Source organism: Pan troglodytes, chromosome 1 (assembly GCF_028858775.2).
Source record: "Pan troglodytes isolate AG18354 chromosome 1, NHGRI_mPanTro3-v2.0_pri, whole genome shotgun sequence".
NCBI classification, from domain to species: Eukaryota; Metazoa; Chordata; class Mammalia; order Primates; family Hominidae; genus Pan; species Pan troglodytes.
The window spans coordinates 15,950,474-15,975,755 of NC_072398.2; the positions used below are offsets into that span (position 1 = coordinate 15,950,474).

The following is a 25,282-nucleotide window of genomic DNA, read 5'->3' on the forward strand; positions in this document are numbered from 1 at the left end:
GGTTGATTCTAGAAAGACTTTTGTTCTCTGGGGCATTTTCTCTGAAAGCCTGAGAATTGGCCCTGCCGCTCAGTGTGGTTCTGTTCCGGTGGCAACAGCCACTGCTGCCACATGATGGCAGTCAGGTCCCATGCTCCCAGCCTTGCCTCACTTCCACGGTGTTGCTGCCTTTTTCTCTGATACTCACACAAATTTTACTGTCACATAAAAGGAGAGTTGAACAAGAATCCCTGTTAAAATTCAAAATAACAGGTTATGGTTTTCAGAACAGTGCTGCTTTAGTTAAACATCCTACATATTGAACATGTTGCTGGGACTTTCATTTCTGTGTCCCTCTATGCGCCTTGTGCCCATGTCCCTGGAGGAAGCCTGAAAAACAAGGAAAGAGGCAGAAAAAGGGAGGCCCTCTCTCTGAGAGTGATAGGCTATCGTCTTTAAACTCTGGGGAAGATGAAGAATTTCAAGAAATGTTTTTCCAATATCAGTGAGACAGTGTAGAAGAAGCACATGTATTTTGACTGTCTGTTGCTTGTAGAAGCTCAGATGGTGGAAACCTGGGGAGTCCAGTATGGTGGAATATCGTCATGGTCAATTTGAGGCCCAACTCCTTCCATACAGAAGTGCACTCTTCTGGCCCAGACTAGATCCTAGCCCCAGGCCCGTCTTTATTACCTTCTAGTGGCAGCACTTTTAGAAATTTCCACCATTAATCACTATTTCTGCTATTGCTTGGAGCTCAATCTAGCTTAAATAAACTTATCTCTGCTATAGCCCTGAACCAAACTAGTTTACCAAAGATTCACCAGAGAACGGGATAATTGAGACCAGATGTGCTAAGTATCATGTACTGTAGTTCACAGAATAGTTACTACAGGCTTGGGATATTTCCATTTCCATTATTGTTTTGGAGGAAGAGAAAATGTCTCTTGAAACTTAACGCTTTCACTTTATATGTATTAATGTGGGAAACGCTTTGGCTTTAAGTTACTAAGATACTGTCTTTTTAGATGATTATGCTGCTCACAGTCTATAACTTAAAAAAAATGAGAGAGAATAAGCAGCAAATACTTGGAGAAGAGACACTAGCAAAGAACATAGACTTTGGAATTATTCAAAGATTGCGCTCCTGTCCACCTGTCCATGTCAGTGATTTTTGTGGACATCATCGTCTCTTTGGTACTTGGGTGGGCAAGCTGGATTATAACTACACTATCAGGACACCAGAGAATTATATCACATAAGGGAAACATCTCCATTTGAGCAATGCTTACTGTAAGCATGTAACCATTTCCTCCTGGCCAAATGGAGAGCCCATATACACATGACAATACAGATGACAATACAGGTTTCTGATGCAGACATATACCAGTCATTAGGCTCAGAAGAGAATCTTTCTGAATATGCCTATGCTTTGTCTAGAATACTCAACCCTCATAAAAGAGGTTAATTAAGAGGGAAGTTAATATGCTGTTTGAGACTGTCTTTATAAAATAAGGAGGATTAGGTGTGATTTGAGGGCAAGATACTCTTCCCCCATGCCTGCTAACAGAGACACCTGAAATTAATATACCATTTGTGTAAAAGCATAGGAGTTATGTTGCTATTTAATATAAGAAAAAGCAAAGTCAATCCTATATCAACAAAAGGAAGTAAAAAGGGCCAGGGATGGTTATGAAGTACCTAATATATGAAATGCAGTGTTCACTGCTTTACATACATAGTCTGGTTTAGTTTTCACAATGATCCCTACGAGGAAAATATCTTCCTGATTTTATAGGGAGGATTTAAGGTAGGAAGACAACATGCTTATAGTCAGAGATAGTGAGTAGTATACTTTAACCTAGTTCTGTTTAATTCTGGAACTGACCCAAAAGATTTTAAATGGAAAATCAACCCATAGATTTTTTAAAGGATATTTAAATGGCTTACATAGGAAAATGATGTTTATTATTATTATTATTTTACAATCTGAAATGTACTAAGAAATATGGAAAAATTAAGCTGATATGTATTGATTGACACTTCCTTTTGTATCATGTTTCCTAGCAGGACATCTTAGTAGGAGGAAGACTGCTCTAAAACAGCCATTCGTTACACATTATGTCGTAGTCAATTCTTAGTTTATTTCAGTTGGCGATAGAGGGTGCTGTACACCTTCTACTTTTTTGCACAGAAGCGTACATTTCTTTTCCCACTCTTGCCTATTTATGATCATTACCTACCTTACCTACAATGTAGTTAGCTTAATCTTTTGGTTTTAGTGAAGTTCTGGCATGTGCTCCGTTTAAGATATCTCTGAATTTGTGTCAACAATGCAATTTCAGTTCTGTTGTATTTCGATGTGAAATGACAGAGTTACATTACTCAGTGGCTTCCGTACAACGAAGAAGAGTTTGAATGAACATTGTTTTTATAAATCTAACTAATCTTTTTCTCTGTTAATGACAGAGATTATGCCACTAATATAGACAAGAAGGAAAAGCATTATTTTAGGAGCAAACATTAAATAATGGAAGCACAGGATTTTTAAGTTTTCAAACTCCATGTACTTACTCTACCTGGTTCATGTCCTAAACCCTGACTTCATCATGTTATGTTTCCTAAGTGGTTCTTTATATGAAGACTTTATTGAATGTATTGAAGTTTATGTTTATTTACATGTGTGTATGAAAGTTGCTTTTTTTTTTTTTTTTGAGACAGGATCTTACTCTGTTCACATAGGCTGTAGTGCAGTGGCATGATGATGGCTTACTGCAGCCTAGACCTCCCAGGCTCAAGTGGTCCTCCCACCTCAGCCTCCCAAGTAGCTGGGACTACAGGCATGTGCCACCATGCCCAGCTAATTTTTTTTCTATTTTTGTAATGCTTAGGTCTCACTGTGTTGCCAGGGCTGGTGTTGAACTCCTGGGCTCAAGCAATCCTCCTGCCTCAGCCTCTCCAAGTGTTGGGATTACAGGCATGAGCCACTGCGCCCAGCTGTATGACAGTATTTTAAACACCATTCTCACAGAATAACTATTGGTGTGTTTATGAATATGATAGGAAGGAGTTAGGAAAAAGAAACATCCAAAAGATTGTCAGAAACTTTACGATGAAAGGTGTAGATTATAAATCAGAAGGGAATTTTGTTACTGTAGCATCTGCATTCTTAAGGAGCCTGTGTTAGACAGTGTGATTTGGGCTACAAGTAACCTTCTGTAACAAAATGGGCTGCACGATGAGATGTATTATGTCAGAACACAAGAAGCCCAAAGGTATGATCTGTTCAAGGTTGGTGAATTCAGAGGTTTAATGCTGTCATCAAAAAACTAGTTCCCTTCCATCACTCAGCTCTCCAGTACTCAAGTTTGTCCATCACGATAGCAGTATTTATTATTCACGAATCATGTAAAGGCCTGGAGAAAGACTGTCTTTTACTTTTGTTACTACTTAAGAACTATAGAAAAATTTGCCCGAGAGCTCTCTTAATCCCAGCCAACTCTTCTTTGCTCCCCAGTGACCTCTTAGAGTTGTGTTTCTTTCTCATTCCAAAGCCAAGCTCTGGCCAGGGCGAATGGCTTAAAGACCAGGATTTTTCCCTGGGGCTAGGGAAGGACCTCATGTCTCTTCCAAAGCACACAGTCTTGGATGACTTAATAAAATGGAGTTATGTTAGGAGACATTCTGTGAGAAATGTCTGTTGAGTAGGCAGCCAACATTGTCTCCTAAAAGTTATAGATACCCTATTAGAAAATCAGATAGAGAAGTATGTCCTAGTTTTTGCTTTCTGAGGCAAAGGAAAAAAATGCCAGGATTTTTTCCTTTGTAAAAATGAGATTGCTTACTATTAATTTAAGTCTTGTCAATCTGTGTGTGATTAAATATAAAACTATTTTAGATATAGATCACAACTAATTCCGTCATGTCCTCTTGATCAATTACCCAAGACATTTCTTTTGTCTAATAAGTACTTACCTTGCTTTGGGGTGTGGTGGAGAGGAGATGCAGCTAGGTAGCAGAGGTGTTCATCTCTGTTTCTTCCTGGTTGGTGTCTGGAGAATTATCAAGCCCACTATTTGTTTTTACAAAATATGAGGCTAGAACTTGTTGCTAAGGCCTCCCCAGGCATTAAATATTTTAAAAAATTAAGGTTGTCATCTGTAGAACACCAGGCATCTACCTACCTGCCCTATGACACACTGCAACCCTGGGTAGCCTGAGTAATTTCAATGTATGCAGGGTAATTGACCTTCTACCTGAAGGTAGCCTTGTATACATAATTTTAAACTCTTAACTGTTTATGTAAGGTTGTAAAGTCTCATCCACTACCTGCTTTGGGCATTCCTATTGTCCTTGTGTTTGTGTATAATAAATAGATGACTTCTGGTATTACCAGGTAACCAAAGCTTTTGTTTTGCCCATCCTCAGAGAGATGCAGGTCAGCTCCTCCAGTACCACAACTTCTGAGAGTCAAGATCCGTCTTCTGGGGACCCTGCCGTCAGTGCCCTTCAGCAACAGCTGTTACTGATGGTGGCTCGCAGGACCCAGTCAGAAACCCCACGGGTACGTACATTCCAGAATTGCTGTTTGTGGATGTTCTGGAAACGGGATCTTAAAACCTTTTTCCAGGTTGGATTACTTGACAGGATTAGTCAGCTCTTTCCCTGAATTTTGCATCACGGGTTGTTGATATATCACTGCAAGGCAGTCTACTGACTGAATGTGAAAGGAAATCAGATAGATAGCAGCTAACCTTGGGTTGATATTAACAGGATTGCCACTGTCTCTGTTGCTTTTCAAATGCATTAGAAATTCATGCACATTGATTTTTGGTTGCCAGGTTGCATAAGTCTCACAAGAGCTCACTGGATTAGGTTGCCTTTTTCTCCCATGGTTTGGAAAGTATCTTTTTTTTTTTAATGTATTATTGCCTTGTATATTAAATATTCAAAGATTCTTAAATGTTTGACTTAAAGGGAGACTTTATTCTTGGAGCAAGTAACATTATCATCAAGAGGTCTAAAAATGTGAAGCCTTTCATTATTTTACTAAGAGCTAACTTATTAATGTTCATTCATTTATCCAGTCGACCTTTAATGAGACTCTTGGGAGGCAGAGCCAAGGATTCAAAGCCAGAGATAACATGGGAAGTTAGTGAAACACGCAGACATGAAGTTAGAGCTGCAGATTCAATTTTGGGCATTTTGGAGGAGGGGTAATGGGGAAGGCTTCTTAGAAGAAGAAATACTTCGGTTAGGCCCTGAAGAAAGATTGGTTTCCATTGGTACAGATTGAGAGAAGAGGATTGTAGATGGGATGATGTCATGTGAGTGTCAAGTTTCTTTATTTCTGTTTACCTTTTTCCTGGAAATGTTTCAGTTCATTCTAGAAAAGCTCATCTTTGAAAAAATAATATAATTATATATATATATGTATATATATTTTTTTATGATTGCTTTGCCACATTTTTCCAAAGGATGCTCAACAATACAACGTGGCTGGCTGCAGTGGCTCACGCCTGTAATCCCAGCACTTTGGGAGGCCAAGGTGGATGGATCACCTGAGGTCAGGAGTTCAAGACCAGCCTGGCCAACATGGCAAGATCCCATCTCTACTAAAAATAGAAACATTAGCCTGGCATGGTGGCACGTGCCTGTAGTCCCAGCTACTTGGGAGGCTGAGGCACGAGAATTGCTCGAACTCAGGAGGCGGAGATTGCAATCAGCCAAGGTCGTGCCACTGCACTCCAACCTGGGCAACAGAGCGAGACTCTGTCTCAAACAAACAAACACAAAATACATTGGGTTGAAATTTATACACCATTACCCAGCTGTGCAAAGAAAATGTTGAGTTACCTTTTAGCTGACCACATATTGCTCTGAGCTCTTATTCCTGTTGATGTGGGGAGTGTAGGGAGGACTTAACTTAAAAGTGCCAGCTGCCAGATACAGTGGCTTACGCCTGTAATCCCAACACTTTGGGAAGCTGAAGTGGGGAGACGGTTTGAGCCCAGGAGATCAAGGCTGCAGTGAGCTATGACTGTACCACTGCACTCTAGCCTGGGTGGCAGAGTGAGATCCTCTCTCAAAACAAACAAAAAAAGTGCTAATTAGGGTAACTCAGCCCTTTCAGTCTTGGAGTTTGTGTGTGAACAAGTGTTTAATTTATTCAAAGAATCAGTCTTTTGGGACTGTTTATTCTCTTCCCTTTCATGTATTCAGGCTCTCCTCCTCCTCCTTTCCAGGGCCTCTGTGTGTTAGGGATAGGATTCCTAAACCTGTGGGTGGAAGTGGACCTGAGAGGGGCACTTCTGAGGAGGGGAGCATCCCCTTAGTCCCGTCACCGGATGTACTGTGTGTTGTACCTGCCTGGTTTGGGTGAGGTGCTGGATCTGCCACTCACGGACCACCGGAGACCCTGCCATTTGCCCTAGCTGTGTTCTGCACACACCGTCAGCCCGTATGAGGTCTGTGAGCTCTGCCCAGCCCCACCCCCAGCTGCCAGTATGTAGTTCTCACCACAGCCCTAGTATGTGGGGGCCCTGTGGAATACGGGCTTTCCTGAGGGACTTGCATTTTCCCCTGAGATAAGCCCGGAAGTGCTAACTCCCTACCACCCTCCAGAACATTAGTGTTGAACCTTCAAGAAGGTTCCATGAAAGTATCAGGATAGCTTGGGAAGATGTGAATGCCATTGATTTCATGAGTAGAAGAGCTAGAGGAAACTAGAAACTTTAGATTATCAAAGGTATACATCCATTGATTTAATGTCTCAAAAATATCCCCGTTAGAGCGGAAACTTGAAAATAAGTAAATACTGCAAGAATAAATCAGAAACAGTCCTGCCATTCCTTATTTTACATTTGTAATCCTATAAATGTCACGATGATGCATAAAAACTCAACTCATCTGTAGCGTTTTATTGTTAGACACTTAACCAAATTCATTGCTTCAACCATTTAAACTTTAAGTAAAAATTTTTAAAGTTCTATATTCTAATATATATGGGTATGGAGGAGGGAAAACGAAGATTGCTAGCCAGGCTCATGTTTAGACCCTAAGAAAATATTTACAAAGTCTCATACTGGGAAAATAATGTAGTTCTACTATTTGATTTCTAAATATAATTGATATCACCAGGAAATTAAATTACGTTTCAGCCACAAAATAAAAATTAAATAGGTTTTCTTGTCATTATCCAACAAATATTTGCTGTAGGCTGGCTATGCCTGCAGTTTTGTGCTAGAAGCTTGGTATACAATGGTGAAAAGACTCAGTCCCTGCCTGCAAGAAGTTTAACAGCCAGTCAACCAATTCAACTCTATACAACAGAAATTCTGATTAGAATAGGCTCTGGTGGTGTGGGACACAGGAGAAGCTCCAGGCCAGGAAATAGGGGATCAGAGAGGCTTCCTCAGCAAGGTGACACCTCAGCTGAAATGTGGAGGATGAGTTGGAGTTAACCAAATAAAAGGAGATAAGACTATCTAGACAGAGAAACGACCTGGCCAAAGGGGCCTGGAGGTGAGGCTGAAAGCAGGTGTGCTCAGTGTTACTGGAGCCTGGAGGCACAGGGGAGCTATTTCTCAGAAGAGACTAGCAAAAGCAAGCAGGAGATAAGGCTCGGAAGACAAGACTTTAATCCCCTCCTTCCCCCATCCTCCCTGCCTTTCTCCTTCAAGTGCAGCACACGAGCTCTGGGAGTGCTTCCCCCGCAACTTTCTGCAAGCTCTTTCTAGTAAAGGATGGAATTCTGCAGGCTCTAATGGGCGGGTGGTCAGGAGTTGAGCCAAGGCCAGAGGAAGACTTGTCTGAAATTCCTCCCTGGTACAAATACAGTGTGTGTGTAGGGAATGAAGTGTCCCTGAAAGGGGAGCTCCCAGAAAGGGCTGTCACTTTTATGAAGGGCTGGTCACTTAAAATACACACACACACACACACACACACACACACACACACACACACAGGAGAAGAGGAGGTTATTTTTCATCGTCATAGCTGTAGAGTTTAGCTCTCAAGCACAAAGGGAAGGGCAGAGCTTCGGGCATGGTTGGAATTGGTGAAAACCTGTTGTTTGAACTCAAGATTGGCATTCAGGGGTTTTGAATATTACCAATTAAAAATGTTGCATGAATCCATGTTATAAACTGGTACTTCTCTGTCACTAAGTTTATCCATCATGTGCTTCTAACCCCACAGAGTATATTCTGTAGACTCATTACCATGGTTTTTAAAATCTTACATTGTCCCAATATGTTATGGGCCAGTACCTGGGTAATCACCTTGAAACATTTTGCTTATTACACTGCTGGTTGAGAGGCAGGTGCAGTCTACCCAAGGGCAGCATAGGATCTGTAGGAATACAGCATTTTCCGCTTCCATTTACTCTCACCTGGATATGGTCTCCAACTCATTCAGCTTGTCTTACATTAAAAAATGAGATAGTATTGTATGTGAAAGTGTTTTGTAAACTCTAAAGCTCTATGCAAGTCTATGATAGTGGCATTATTATTATTATTATCATTATGGATAGCATGACGGTCAAGCATTGCATTGGTCCTAAACTGATGAGAATTGGTGAGAATTGCAAAGATAAGCACAGTGCTAGGCCTGGCTGACTGTTATTCTAGGTAGATATAAAGGTAGCGTTTACGTCACAATTTACTATCATTAAAACATTAATAAGAACTGATAAGAATATTGGCATTTACTAAAAGATGAAACAATTGAAATAATTATAGAGATGAAAAAGAGGAGACATCAATTATAATATCGTAACATTTATTTTTCATCATACATATTCATTTATTTGAAAGTATATTAATACTTTAAAAAGAAAAAGTAACATTTGCATCTTTTTCACTTATCATGTTCAGAAGTTCATTTAAATATGGATGTTCCTCAACTTAGAATGGGTTTATGTCCCTATAAATCCATCATAAATTGAAAATATCGTAAGTTGAAAATGCATTTAATACATCTAACCTACTGAATATCATAGCTTACCCTGGCCTGCCTTAAACATGCTCAGAACACTTACATTAGCCAACAGCTGGGCAAAATCATCAAATACAAAGCCTATTTTGTAATAAAGTATTGAATATCTCATATCATTTATTGATGTTCTACTGAATGCTTATCACTTTCACAGTATTGTAAAGTTAAAAAATCATAAGTTGAACCATTGTAAGTCAGAGACTATCTGTAATAGGTTTAGAATCTACATGATTTGTTATTAATTTTGGCTGCTAAACATAGCCACTGTTATAATAGGATAATTCTACTTTTAAAAAAATATGTTTTATCCCTCAAAGTTTTCCTCACATCCAGTTATAATTCACATTCCACTTGTATGTTTTGAACACAAGTTATGTGCATGGCACTGGGCTAGGTACTCTCATATTTGATGTCATTTTATCTTTAAGAGAAGTCTTCAGGTTAGGCATTATTTAATCTGGGGGTTGAATATCTAAGGAAACTGCAGTGCAGAGAGTACTGGAACTTGGGGTATTGAAGGGACCCTGACCCAGTGTTCCTTCCTAGTTGTCCTTTTGTCACTGTTAGGGTCTCCAATGCTCACATCCTCCTTGGCAGCCACTCTGTGATTTCTCAAAATTCTATTTCTAACACCAGAGTCCCTACCAACCCTGCCTTCCCAGTGCTGAGTTTGATAGCTGTTAGGAGTTACACGTAGTTCCCCAAAGGACCACTTTTTCTTCTGTCTACTGTTCACTCTTCTACTCCTTCTCCCTTTCCCCTGCCCTTTCAGGTAAAATCTACAGATACGTTCTGAGAAGCTGAGAACCTCTAATTATTTTCAATATCCACCCCCCAAGAAAACAGGCCAATAATTTAAAACCATCTGTGCCTGTTCTGACTTTGGGGAGGTTCTATAGAGCTGATCACTTACTCTCTTTCACATAACAGGGCCTATTATCTGTTTTCATTTTTATTAGATATGGTTCATTCTCAAAATCACAAATCTGACTTTGTTTGTTTTAAATAACTTTTTATTTGTAACCCATTATTCCTCATCTTATTTTTGCCAGTTTCCATTATCTAGTTTGCTTTTCAAATTTGTGTTGTTAACTTGTTCTCTCACAATGAGACTATATGTATTATCTCTTGAACTCTATTTGTTTTGCTGTGAAGGTAGCTTTCTCTTTACTGATGAGCACTGCTTGATGTGTTGATTCACCTGGGCCCCCTTAAGCATGACTGTAGAAAGAGCCCAGACTTTGGCTTCCAGCAAATCTCTTCCTAATCTAGGACCTTGGGCCAGTGGCCTAATCTCTCAGAGCCTCAGTTTCTTTTAGGAAACTGAGCTATTGTGATCTTTTAAGGATTAGAGATAATATATGGCAAAATTATGACTTTACTAGTTGGTGGCAATTGCTAATATCATCAAAAAGTCTTATTTGTTATCTGGAACTCTTGAAAGTAGCATTATTTGAACAGTAGAATTTCTCAGGTATCTCAGAAGACATAGTCTTTTATTCTTAGATTTCAAAAATTCCACCAAAAATATTTCTAAAAGGTACACTATCCTTCCCTGCCTTCTTAAGAAGAATATACTGATAATAATGTAAGTTGTTCTTGATAATTCAAATTCATTAAATGAACACTGGATATTATGATATAAACACTAATCCATATGGGGCGTGTGTGTAAATCCAATTATCTTGTTTTTTAAAAAGAACCTTAGTTCAACTTTTATCCTTTCCTTTGTCCTCGCTTTTCCTAAGCTCTTTCTCAGAATAATAGAATTAAACTTGCAGGCCGGACTTACTGGGCAATGGAGAGATGGTAAAATTTGCTTTCTTGGAGAGTTCTGCAGTGGCATTTAATGAAGCAGCTGCACTGCCCTCATGCATGCCAGGCACTTTGACATCAGTGACTGCCCCTATTCTTTGGCAAGGCTTAATGAATCAGAGACATAAACATCTTTTTTTTTTGTCAGTTTGTCGATGCATTCATTTTTTTCATTATTTAGATCACTTACAGTGAAAGATAAAAGTGATGAATATGAAACTCCTTCTCAGACTCCACTGAGGGTCCTCACTTACGCAAGCCCCTTAATTGTTGATGCACTCCAGGGAATGCCCAAGACCCCTTTACTCCATGCCTTCTCCCAGGATGTCAGTCCTACACTCTCTCGTGACTCACTTCTCTCTCCATACATAGATACAGATGTGGATACGTTTATGCATGTGTGATGATGTTATCATGACTGGTTTGCTTGCCTATTCCCAGAAATTTCTAAACCCCTGTAAGGTAGAAACTCTTTCTTGTTATGTTTTCAGTTTTCAACATATATTACATATAGCATTTGGTTTATATAACCTACACAATAACTATTTTGTTCAATGAATGAAAACATGAATGATATTAAAATGATGAGAAATATTTGAATTTGAATTTGGTACCAGAAAATAGGCCAAGAATAATTGTTGTTACTCACCAAAACATGTAACTCTGGGCTTCTTTGATATCTAAGGCAAAAAAATAAAATTTTATGAACCTTTTTTTCCCATAAAAGAAGTGAAATCATTTCTTTTTTTCATTAATTTTTGAGGAGGTTTTTTTTTTTAAGCAAGGATTTTCATTTAAGCAGCAATAAACAGCACAGTATGCTGGAATCTTTAATAAGTTTTTAAAAAGATGCAGGCATAGTCTTCATGTAATTTTTTACATACTGACTTTTCCTAACAGCTAAGGGTATCATATGAAACTCTGCTTTAAGAAGGCATTTTTCTTCCTATTGGAAGGAATGCTCTCAGCTGTTGCTTACCCTTGACCTGTTTATGCCTCATACATGGATTCTTACATAACAAGGACAGTAAACCATGGGCTCCTGTGCACCTGATTCTTATTTACACTGTTTGTCCATGTGGCTTCAAGGAAAAGGACTCCTTTGTCGGGGGAGGTTTACTATAAACCACAAGTTCATCATCATGCAAAGAAGCTGTTCCTGCTGAGATGACACCAGGCAGTTTCCGCAAAGCTGTCTTCTGTGTTGAAATAGAATTCCAGGCACAAGTAGCACTTACAATCTCAACTTTCCTGTTATCATTCAGTCCAACTCATCCTGTATATTGCCTTCATGATAGATCAACTTTCCCTTCAGATGCCTTTTGCATTAATATTTGATATCCGGAATAACTCCATTTTCCATAGGCTGAGTAAGCAGATTAGCATCTGGAAATGGAGAGACGGTAAAATTTGCTTTCTTGGAGAGTTCTGCTGTGGCCTGTAATGAATGCATGCCAGGCACTTTGACATCAGTGACTTCTCCTAAGTTAGGAAAAAAGTTGTGCAGTCTGCCCATGTATAACCTTGTGCTTTGTAAGCCAAAGACAAATGTAGAAGTTCTTTAAAAGCCAATGTCACCTCCACCGCTGCCCTTTGTCCCATACTCATCCCTTTCTTGTCTTTGCCCTTCTTTTTACTCTCCTGTGTCTTATATTTGTCAGCCTAGAGGAAATCATAACCTTAAATCCATGTTGGAAAAGTGCAAGGCAAAACCAAACAAAAATACAGATTAGAATAATCCAGCAATTCTGTTTCTGAGTGTATATCCAAAATAATTGAAAGCAGGAGCTCGAAGAGATATTTGCACACCTGTGCTCCTAGCAGCACTATTCACAAAAGCCAAAGGGTGGAAGCAACTTCAATATCCATTGACAGATTAGTGGATTAACAAAACGTGATACAGACATACAGGGAGTATTATTCAGCCTTAAAAAGAAAGGAAATTCTGACACATGGTACAACATGGATGAAGCTTGAGGACACTATGCCGAGTGGAATAAGCCAGTCACAAAAAGGTTCAACTACTGTATGATCTCACTTACATGAGGTACCTAAAAGTGGTTACCAGAGGCTGGGGAGAGGGTAAATGGGGAGTTGGGGTTTCAGTTTTGCAAGATGAAAGGTTCCAGAGATCTGTTGCACAACAATGTGAATATGGTTAACACTATTGAATTTTACACTTAAAATGGTTATGATGGTAAATTTTATGATATTTGTTTTTCACCCACAATTAGAGATATATAGAGGTTAGAAATAGAAGCTCTGCAGGGGGCTGGGGTATCTAGAGAAGGCTTAAGATAGTAGCAAGAAGTGACAAGCAAACCGTCAAACAGTGAAGGAGGAGCTGCATGTGAGCTTTGGTTTTAACAGCTTCTGTACACGGAGAACGGGAAACAAAACACAGGTGGGATGTCCAATGGGAGGCTCCCCATTTCATCTGGGACCTCACTGTTAGGATTAACTAAACACATTCTATTACCAACATCTTCACTAGGGGGACTGCATGGAAAACTGCGTGTTCCCAACCTTGTTCCAGGCTCCTAAGAATCCCTCATTAAGTATTTGATAGACAAATCAATGAAGACTAATTTTTTTTTTCAAAATTGAATTCTTTTCCACTGAATTAGAGCTAATAAGAGATGAATTAGGGGTTAAAACTTTTACTATCTGGGTCTAAATTTCTCCACATTTTAGTTTTAATGATTTAGATTTTTTCAATAAATATTTCAGTTTTTCTTATAGCAGGCTTCACCAATAACCTAGATATTGCCAATGAAAATCTTTTTACTCTTAGTAAAATTTGAATATGTATCTCAACATTAACACACTTTTCAGAAATGAAGTCATTTAAGATCTTTTATTGAATTCCTACTTTTCATAAGAACTATTTTTATAGCAGTTTCTTGGCCTTAATGAGCAGTAGCATTTTGATGTGATGAGTAGCATAATTTTAATGGTACGTTGTAAAGAAATTGAAGTATGTTGGTAAGAAAAGCGCTTTTTGTTGATCATTATCCTTTTCTTAGAGTATTTAGTTTGAATGAAATATGTTGGTTTACATATCAGAATTTGAACATGTGCTTTTTGTATTTTTAAATTATGGGGTACATATATATGTGTGTGTGTGTATACATATATATATATATTTGTGGCCATGCCATGACAACATAAAGCCCTTTTTTCTGTTGTTTCTTTTGGTATCTAAAAGCATGTGAGTCAGGATCTGGAAGCCTCGTCATGTTCTTCAACACAAGGAAAATTTAACCGAGAGCAGTTTTACAAATTTATCATTTTCCCTGGCAAGTGGATTAAAGTCTGGTATGATCGACTGACCTTGCTGGCATTACTTGATCGGTAAGCCACTGAGCATGCACACACACTGTCGGAAGGCACACCGGGGACGTGACAGTGCCCACTGCATGCTTTCAAAGAGAACATTGTCACTTGCACATTTTCAAGTTGTACGCTTCCTTTGCTGACAACCCAAAGTTAAAGCAAAAAGATCCTGACAACTTAACAAATTGTAGTTTAGCAGTTACAATGAGAAATAAGACAGTTACAATAAGTAACTCTTATTAATAATAAATTAACATATTAATTAATAAGAGATAGTGAGAAATAATAAGTTACAATAAGAAATAAGAAATGGTTTGTATTTAAGGTTTGTTTGGGCACAGTAGCATGCTTTGGTGTACTCACGTCTTGCCCTATTTTTGTGGGAAAGCCTGAGGCCCATCTGTAGCACAGGGCCTGGCTTGACTGGGTGTGGGCATGGGGAGAGGAGGGAAGATGAAGTAGGGTGATTTCTGCCTCTTTCCCGGACACCTTGGATTCTTATTGCTCACTTGTATCTGATGTACACTCACTTGAATGTTAATTTTTCCTTTAATCTCCTTTCCCCTTTCTCACCTCCTCCTACCACTGTTCCATACAGCAAAATGTTGTGGGGTTGGAGCTGTGGTTACTGGGTAGGGAGAAAGAGGAGGAGAAGTTAAGGTTAGTTAAAACATGATGGAGGCTGGGCATGGTGGGTCAAGCCCGTAATCCCAGCACTTTGGGAGGCTGAGGTGGGCGGATCACCTGAGGTCAGGAGTTCAAGACCAGCCTGACCAACATGGTGAAATCCCATCTCTACTAAAAATACAAAAATTAGCCGGGTGTGGTGGTGCATGCCTGTAGTTCCAGCTACTCAGGAGGCTGAGGCTAGAGAATTGCTTGAACCCAGGAGGCGGAGGCTGCAGTGAGCCGAGATTGTGCCACTGCACTCCAGCCTGCACAACAAGAGCAAAACTTAATCTCCCCCCACCCAGAAAAAAGAAAACATGATGGAGATGGGCCTAAGGAGTGGGGGCTTCTCATTTGTATCTTTTCATACCTCAAAATTTGCACATAATAGTTTATGATGTTCAGGGGCTGAGTAGCACTGACTACACGGTTGGCTTGAAAATTTCAGATGCTATTACTAATGCTGCCATAAGCAATTGCTGAGTTTCACAGTTTAATGCCAGCCCTTGGGGGCAGTGGAAAAACTGGTTGCCTGTCTTGTTGTCATTGGTCCCCCAGTGACTGGTTTTTATAGTAATGTCTTAAATAGTGTGATCACATATGAAAAAAACTATAGTCATGCAAAATTACAACAGTAAATTTCAGGACCCACAAGTCAGGGAATGGAGTTATAATGGTTTTCCTAACAACGCTATGTTACCCAAGGGGCACACACTTAGAAGGAACATTTAATACTTAACTAAAAATCCAAGATAGTATATTCTGGTAAATGAGGCATTTTTGAAATATTAATTATTTTCTGTTAAAAAGAAATTATTGAAAGTTGGACTAGCTTGCATTAACCCTTCATGTCAAAACAAAAATAAATGTATCTATAGATTTGTCTGTTATTTTAAAATCTACTTGGTGACAAAAAATTCAGTGGAAATCCGTTGGAAGTCTAAGAAGGATGATGAGGATGACCGCACTTTTTAAAAGCTTATGTTTTCATTATTTTAATCACCTTTCTGGCAAGTTACAATGGGTTTTTAAATGTTGTGCTTAGGGATGACCTAGAAATAGCACCATTCCCTTATCCATAGATCCTTCAGCTGGTTGGGGAATCCCTGGCTCGAGTCAGCCTTGGGAATTAAACCTGGTCCCTACTACTTATTAGTGCTATGATCTTAGGATGGCTATGAAACCTTTCAGTGCGTCCGTTTCCTATCTGTTAAATGGGTATAATCCATACACAGGGAGGTTGTAAAGATTAAATCAATTTAGTCATTGAAAGAGTTCTTTAAATATTAGTTGCTCCTATCATTATTATTATTACTTGGAATGTGGCCCAGCTCCCAGAAAGAAGAAAAATTAAAAATAAAGAAAATTAGGATAGCCAAAGTAGATGTTGTCAAATCCAGACACTAAAATTTAAACTGTTAGTTCATAGGTAACATAACTTTTTTTTTTTTTTTTTTACTTTAGTTCTGGGATACATGTGCAGAACGTGCAGGTTTGTTACACAGGGATACATGTGCCGTGGTGGTTTGCTGCACCTATCAACCCGTCATCTAGGTTTTAAGCCCCACATTCATTAGGTATTTGTTCTGATGCTCTCCCTCCCCTTGCCCCGCAAACCCTGACAGGCCCCGGGTGTGTGATGTTCTCCTCCCTGTGTCTATATGTTCTCATTGTTCAACTCCCACTTATGAGTGAGAATATGTGGTATTTGGTTTTCTGTTCCTGTGTTAGTTTGCTGAGAATGAGGCAATGTCACTTTTAATTCAGAGCCATGTAAGCCTACCAAAAGTCATCAGTTAGCAGGATTGGTGATCTGGTTTTATAATTTAGAGTCAATTAAAATAAGGAAAGGGACTACATGAACTCACAGCTCACAGTGAGGAAGGAGGAAGAAACCCAAAATACTGACCTAGAAAAACTGAGCTGTTTGGGACCTTTGCAAGGAGAGCATAATCCCCAAACAGGGCTGTGGGTTGGAATCATTGGGGAAGCTGGGTAAAAATGCATAATATGCATAATAAAAACAAACTGTAAGAGCTAGGCAGGAAGCGGAAGAAAGCAGTGGGTAACAAGCACTAAAATTGCACTAATCATTGCTATAAACTCCCATAGAATAAGTCATTCTGCATGACATTCTTCAAAAGAGTCAGGCTGTTCTTCCTTAAAAATGTTTTCTTAGTCTTTGGGCGGTAGTTTCATGGTTCCTGCCGTTGCAGTTCCAGCTATTTGCCTGCAATTCTCCACCTATTCTACTCAGATGTTTCTGGACTTGTCCTATTCTCCTTACTTATATGCTCTGATTTCATATCTTGCCATTACCCTTTCCTGCAAAACACTGAGAGTTTATTTTCATTTATCTAGTCGATCAGGTCAGCATCTGAAATAAGAAGTTGCCCTTCTGTGCATTATTTCAACATTTCATTCATTCAACAAATATGAACCAAAGCACCTGTTCCGTGCTAGGATCTGTACTGGGCACTGGGTATGGAGTGATAAATAAAACAGCCATTGTCTCTGCCCTTATGGAACTTACTTTCTGGGAGAGGAGAGAAAACTGTAATAGGGGCCATGAAGGAAGCACATAAAGGCCTGAGATAGAGAGACCTGAGAGGGAAGGGCACTGATGTTCGAACTGGTGGTTGGCAAAGGCTTTTCTGGGGAAGATACACACAAACTGAGATATAAAATGAGAGGTAGCTAGCTATATGACAAGTAAAGAGGAAATCATTCATGCTTCTCAAACTAATTGTCATCAGTTACCATGAGAACACACACTTATAGCTCTCATCCTTAAAAATCCTGTCTTAAAACCATAATTCTCAGCAAACTAACACAGGAACAGAAAACCAAACACCGCATGTTCTCACTCATAAGTCGGAGTTGAACAATGAGAACACATGGACACAGAGAGGCAAACATCACACACCGGGGCCTGTCAGGGGGTGGGGGACAAGGGCAGGGAGAGCATTCGGACAAATAGCTAATGCACGCGGGGCTGAAAACCTAGATGACGGGTTGATGGGTGCAGCAAACCACCATAGCACATGTATACCTATGTAGAAAACCTGCACGTTCTGCATATGTATCCCAGAACGTAAAGTATTTTTTAAAAAATCCTGTCTTACCCCACTTTTTTACCAGCCACTGTCCTGTTTCTCTGATCCTCTTTGCAGCAAAACTCCTTGAAGGGTTGCCTGTGTTTGTTTCCATTTGCCCCTTTCATTCTCTAATAATCCTGTCCCATTCAGGCTCCCCCAACCCCAAAACTCCGTTGAACCTGCCCTTGTCAGGGTCACCGTTGATTCCATCTTTTTCTTCTCACGTTACTAGACTCATTTGGAGTATTTGACAGAGTTAATTTCTCCTACTGCCTGGTAGAGGTTCTCTTGGTTTCCAGGACTCAACATTCTCTTGGTTTTCCTTCTGCCTTGTTGGTCACTGCTACATAGGAAGGGAAGATTTACAGGTTTTTCTGCCTCCTGACCCTTTAATGTTGAAGTCCCCAGTGGCTGCAAAGCTCTTGGTCTTCATTCTTTCTCTATCTGCCCTCCTTTCTTTGGTGATGGCATTCAGTCTCATGGCTTTTAATATGCCAGTGACACTCGGATTTATATCACCAACTTGGACTCATCTCCTGAATTCCAGACTTGCATATCTAACTACCAAATTGACATCTCATGATATCAGGATGACATCTCACATCCAAGACTGAGCTCTTCATCTCAGCCTCACCCAAGCCTGCTCCACTTGTGGTCTTCCCCATCTCAGGTGATGACAACTCCATCCTTCTGGTTTCTCTGCTTAAATATCTTGGAGTCGTCCTTGAGTCGTCTTTCCTTTCACACCTGCATTCAGTCTCTTGTAGGAAGTTATTTTCGCTGTTCCTTCCACGTGTATCTATTGCATCTTTTCAGTGTCAATGTGATCACCTGGTCTGAGCCATTTCATCTCTCATCTGGTTACTGCAGTAGCATCTTCCCTGCTTCTATCCATTCATTCTCTTTGTATAGTATTTTTTTTTAACTTGTCACATTGCTAGACTCATTTGCCTAGACCGTTGCCTAGGCTGGTCACAAACTCCTGGGCTCAAGCGATCCTCCTGCCCCAGCCTCCCAAGTAGCTGGGATCACAGGTGCCCATCATGCTCAGCCCCTGTACACTATTCTTAACCCAACACGATATGTCTTTTCAACGTCACTGCTTTACCGACCGCCCACCAATGGCTCCCCATTTCACTCAGAATGAAAATCAAAGTGCTCACAATGCCCTCAAGTCCCCCATGCTGTAGCCACTAATTTGTTTTCTGGCCTGATCTCCCACTATCCCTGTGGACTTTTCTCCATCCATACTGGCCTTCCTTTTGTCTTTCAAGCATGCCAGGCAATCCTCCAGCTTAAGACCTTTGTACTGGCAGTTCCTGCGCATGGAACATTCGTCTCCCAGACGTTTGCAGTGCCAACTCCCTCACCTTTTCTCTCGCCTGGTTCTATTCTTTTTTCTGTTGCATTTATGTTTACATATTGTATATTTTACTGAACTTTTTTGTTGATACTTACTTATGGCACCACTCACAGGAAAGGAAGCTCCCATCTCTTTTGTTCACTGATGTCAAAGCAGCTAGAGCAGCGTGGAGCACTTTTGCTACATGAAGGAAGAAACCAATTTTCCTTTGCAAATTGGCTCCCCTTCCTAATTTCTGCCGTGGATTCTGCCATGATCCTTTACTTCTCAGGTTTTTAAATCTTGGAGTAATCTTTATTCTTTCAATCAATCCTTCGTTGTCCATAATCCATTTGGAGTTCTGTCAGCCTCATTCTGAATTGTGTCCTCGAGTCAGGGGTCCTTTCCTATTCCCCAGCCATGTGAGCTTCCCAGGCCCTCATTACCTCTTCTGGGAGTTTTGTTTATCCTTGCTCTGTTCTCTTCCCCATCCAGTGCACTTTGTAAACCTCTGCATGATAAATCTTTCAAAAGTACAGCCTTAGTCATGTCATTGTTTGCCTGGCAAGTAAACTTTTTAACCCGATATTTAAAGATAGATAAAAAAGAAACTGAGGGAGAGAGGAGTGGGAACCTGGGGGCAGAGGAATTGAATCCTGGCAGAGGAGAATTTGGAGGAAAAATATGTTTTAGGAACCTTATTCTTTGCCCTCCCCAAACAGAAAAAGGTTTTTTTTTTCTTTGAAATTTTATTTCAAAGACCTTTGGATATTTTTAAGTATCCATCAAAATGTTATGAGATCATGAATTTCATGGACCTCAACACACCAAATATATTGAGCACTATTAAAAGTGCACAGTGGAAAATAAAAGATACCCACAATTTCCTTTTTGCCAAATATATTTTGGTTTCCCCCGATTAAAAAAAAAATTCAACTTGAGCCTCATGATTATCTGAATACTCAGCCTTTCTATATATTTCTATGTTATCTTTCTACCCTATTCTATCATTCTGTAATATATCAGCTGTAGTTCAGTCAACCAAATCACCCACTGTTTTCCTTCTGGCTGTTGTCCTCAGAGTTTCCCATCCTTCCTTGTTTAGGAGGCCCAAGGCTATGCCTCTTGGCAGCCCCAGCTCCAAACTTATTTTACTATAGTTATTTATTTTTCTATTTATTTGAATCTGTGAAATCTGTATACGTATCTATCAATCAATCATCTCTATAGCTATCTATCTGAAATTATACATAAAAAGTCCCTATCAAATGATTCATGCATTTGTTCATTTCTTCAAATGTTTTCTCTTTACTGTTTCTCCCATTTTTGTTAGCTATTGAAGCATCAGGTGTCAGCATTAGATTCGGGTTCTTTTTCACTCATTTTTTCATTCGTTAAAAAATGTTCCACAGAATGGAAGAAAATATTTTAAAAAACAAAGGATTGTTATCCAGTATACAAAGAACACTTAAAACTCAACAGTAAGAAAAAGGAACAACCCGAAAATGGGCTTAAGGCCTAAAGAAACACCCCACCAAGAAGATATACAGATGACAGATAAGCATATGAAAAGACATTCAACATCAGTAGTCCTTAGGGAACTGCAAATTAAAGCAGCAATGAGGTACCACTACACACCCGTTAGAATGGCCAAAATCCAAAACACTGACACCACCAAATGCTGGTGAAGATGTGGAGCAACAGGAACGCTCATTCACTGCTGGTGGGAATGCAAAATGGTACAGCTACTTTAGAAGACAATTCAGCAGTTTCTTGTAAAACTAAACATATTGTTCACCACACGATCTAACAATCATGCTCCTTGGTGTTTACCCAAATGAGTTGAAAACTTACGTCCATGCAAAACACTGCACATGAATGTTTATAACAGCTTTATTTATAATTGCCAAAACTCAGAAGCAATCAAGATATCCGTCAAAAGGCAAATGGATAAACAAACTGTGGTATCTTCATACAATGAGATGCTATAAGAGATAAAAAGAAGTGAGGCACCAAGCCACAGAGACATGGAGGAATGTTAACTGCATAGTACTTAAAGAAAGGAGCCAATATGCAAAGGCTACATACCGTATGGTTCCAACTATATGGCCCTCTGGAAAAGACAGAACTATGGAGACAATAAAAAGATCAGTTGTTGCCAGGGCTTAGGGTAGGGGAGCGATGAATAGGTGGGGCACAGATTTTTAGGGCAGTGGAACTTTCACTAGAGTTCTCATTTGGTGGAGACACGTCATTATACGTTTGTCAAAACCCAGTGTACACCACCAAGAGTGAACTCGGATGTAAACTATGGACTTTGGGTGATACTGATGGATAATGATGTGTTAATGTTGGTTCATCAGTTGATGTTGATGGTGGGGGAGGCTGTGTGCATGTGTCTGTGGGGAGGGGCTGTGTGGGAACTCTGTACTTTCCCCTCAGTTTTGCTGTGAATCACAAATGTCTCTCAACAACATATCCTATTAATTTTTTTTAAATGTTCACAATTGCCTACTTGCTAGGCACAAAGTAGCCAAATATTCTTGTCTAAAAAAAAATATCAGCTTAGTGGGGTAGAAAAACAGGTATATGAGCAAAAACTGGAAAGGTGAGAAGTATACTCAGAATCCTTGCGAATGACCCACCCAAACACCCAGGCCCCTTGTTCCCTGACCCTGTGGTCCATGCCGTCCCCTGTGACTCCATTTCTGCCACTTCCTTCCATGGCCTCACCCTGCATCTTATCCTCTCACAGAAGTCTTCCACCTCTGACATTATAATCCTGTCTCTGCTCATCCTTTGTATCTCTCTCTAACTTCCTCAGATGTTCCTCAGTCCTCTCCAGCAATTTGCCCCACCATATTTCTCTTACCTTGCAGCCCTTGCCATCTTCAGTTTCCTCCCTATTCTACCTAGGCTACATGATCCAGCCCTGTAGCCCCTTCCTATCTCTATCCTAAAACAGCCTTACGTTGTCCTTTGCATACCCAACTGATAACACTCCACCTCTGGATGACCCCACCTCTCTACCCTATACCTTGTATGGGGAGTCCATACAAGAGTCACCCAGTGAGACAGTGTGGACCCGACACACCCCAGGGCAGGTCCTCTGCACTGTCAGGAAGTTGCAGCTCACCCTCAACTCTCCTGCTGGAGCTCTCCTGGCTCCTGAAATTTGACAGTAAACTTGGACACCAGAAGTTTTATCTGGAAATGATTGTCTGCTTAGGCCAGGTGTGAATGCATCCCCCTTACCACCCCCTTCCGTTGAAAGGAACCAGTGAAGCTCTTTATCTGAAACACATTTCATGGTCATGGATGGAATCATTAACTACGTTTTGCCAGTAAACCCAGTTTAGTGGCCAAGCAGATCCAATGGGATGAGATTTTATTTGCTTCAATAACAAAAATCTGGTATTAAGTTGGATTTTGTTTATATAGCATGAGGAATAAGGAAAGAAAGAAACCCTAAAATCTCACAGGGGAATAAAGTCTTGCTTAAGGTAACTACTGTGTTGTCATGGTTCATTGTTTTGGAAACATGAAGGCATTCTGTTTAAAAATGGCAAAACTGGCTGGGCACGGTGGCTCACGCCTGTAATCCCAGCACTTTGGGAGGCCAAGGAGGGCAGATCATGAGGTCAGGAGATCAAGACCATCCTGACTAACATTGTGAAACCCCATCTCTACTAAAAAAAATACAAAAAATTAGCCGGGCTTGGTGGCGGGTGCCTGTAGTCCCAGCTACTCCGGAGGCTGAGGCAGGAGAATTGCTTGAACCTGGGAGGCAGAGCTTGCAGTGAGCTGAGATCATGCCGCTGCACTCCAGCCTGGGCGATAGAGCAAGATTCCGTCTCAGAAAAAAAAAAAAAAAAAAAAAGGCAAAACTTACTCTTTTTTTTTTTTTTTTTTTTTTTTTTTTTTTGCTTTTATGTATATATTTTGCACAGAACTGAAGACATCAAGGAGAATGTACTGGCGATTTTACTCATTGTCCTGGTTTCCCTCCTTGGATTTCTGACCTTGAGCCAAGGCTTTTGCAAAGATATGTGGGTGCTCCTCTTCTGCCTCGTCATGGCCAGCTGCCAGTACTCCCTGCTAAAGGCAAGACCACATCTAATTCTTACCAGTAGCGTGTGCTGTCACTAATGTAGCCTTAAAATCATGAGATGATGACACAGACACTTCTGATTTGTGTTTTAGAGTGTTCAGCCTGACCCTGCCTCACCAATACACGTAAGTTTCCAAATACAGGCAAGTAGCTTTTCTTGTCTGTCTGTGTTGAAGACAGGGAAAAAGCCAAAATCTAGTCAAAGGGCCAAGTCTGTACCTAGCTCTCTATACTGAATATAAAGTAGAAATATCAAATATATATATATATAAGTGCATGGTGGCCAGCTTCCAGCTAGATCTGAGAGCATGGTGTGGGTGGTATGGGGGAAGGTGTGGGGCAGGGGGTGGAGAGTGTGTGCAGAGTCTTTCCTATCCCACTGGATTCAAGTCAACAAAGACTGAGCAGTCTGGGGGGAAGACCGCAGACGTTGCCATCAGACTGCCTGTCTTTGTGTCCTGATTCCTCCACCTGAATGTTTGACACTGAACAACATACTGGGCCTCTTCATGCCTCAGTTTCCCTATGTGTAAATAGGTCTAATGGAAATGCCTACATGGATTAAATAATCCATGTAATGTGCTATAACAGTACCTGACACATAAAGATTGCTCAATAAAGGTTAGCTCTTATTATTAGTGATATAATTATATGGGCATGAATGATTATTCTTATTTTTAAAATTTATTGTATATACTTATGGGGTACAGGGTGATGTTTTGATATATGTATACATTGTAGAATTATTAAATCAAGCTGTTTGACATATCTATAACCACATATAGTTATCATTTTTTTTTCTGGTGAGAACATTTAAAATCTACTCTCTTAGCCGTTTTTGAGTATAACAGTGTATTATTATTAACTATGGTCACCATACTATACAGAAGATCTTCAGAATTCCTTTCTCCTGTCCAGCTGAAACTTTGTACCCTTTAGCCAATCTTTCCTCATTCCCCATCCCACTGCCTCCTGGTAACCACCATTCAATTCTCTTTTTCTATGGGTTCAACTTTTTTAGATTCTACATGTAAGTGACATCCTGCAGTATATTTCTTTTTGCACCTGACTTAATTCACTTAACCTAATAATGCCCTCTAGATTCATCAGTGTTGTTGCAAATGACAGGATGGTCTTCATTTTTTAGGCTGAATGATATTCCTATTATTTGTATATACCACATCTTCCTTATCCATTCATGTGTTGATGGACATTTAGGTTGATACCATGTCTTGGCTATTGTGAAGAGTGTTACAATGAACATGGTGATGCATATATCTTTTGGACATATTGATTTTATTTCCTTTGGATATATATTCAGAAGTGGGGTTGCTGGATCATATTCAAATAGAATTAAAAATTCTATTTTTATTTTTTGTTTTGATAAATCATACTGTTTTCCATAATGGCTGTACCGATTTCTGTACCCCCTAGCAGTATAGAAGGGTTTCCTTTTCTCCAAATCCTTGCCAACACTTGTTATCTTTTGTCTTTTTGATTAAAGCTATCATAACAGGCATGAGGTAATAGCTCATTGTGGTTTTAACTTGCATTTCCCTGAATCGTTTATTCTTTTTACATGAAGCTAATCTCTTTATTCCACATTTTCACATATATTGTTACTTTTCATCTCTGTAACTTTGAGCTAATTCATAACAAAGACTCTGAGCTCACCTATGCTGATCTGTTGGTGCCCTGGCATTATTTTGTGAACTCTGAAACACACACATGTGCTTTCCTCTGAGCCTGCTGCCCCTTTGCTCATCCATGGTGGCCTACGGGGTGGGTGCTATGGGACAGGCAGTGCCCCTTGCAGGCGTCTGAGCCACATGCCTCTGTACCGAGTTCACCGCCAGGTAGACTCCCCAGCTCGCTAAGCAACTGTCTTTCCTTTGTTGTGGCAATCTCCTGTAGCCCTGGAAAACCCTCCCAATG

General features: G+C 40.0%; 1 protein-coding gene across 4 annotated transcripts in view; it reads left to right on the forward strand.

The window, feature by feature from the left end:
- The window catches only part of PCNX2 (pecanex 2), a 343,243-nt gene that overhangs the window by 86,418 nt on the left and 231,543 nt on the right, over nucleotides 1–25,282 (forward strand). For 3 of the 4 annotated variants that reach the window (XM_016941055.4, XM_063790484.1, XM_514278.8), the window contains 4 exons: nucleotides 4,408–4,543; nucleotides 14,000–14,145; nucleotides 23,187–23,340; nucleotides 23,440–23,472. In XM_016941055.4, the coding sequence (XP_016796544.3) occupies nucleotides 4,408–4,543; nucleotides 14,000–14,145; nucleotides 23,187–23,340; nucleotides 23,440–23,472 (469 nt within the window). The remainder of the gene's footprint in view (nucleotides 1–4,407; nucleotides 4,544–13,999; nucleotides 14,146–23,186; nucleotides 23,341–23,439; nucleotides 23,473–25,282) is intronic. The other variant, XM_054660318.2, reaches the window with a different exon arrangement.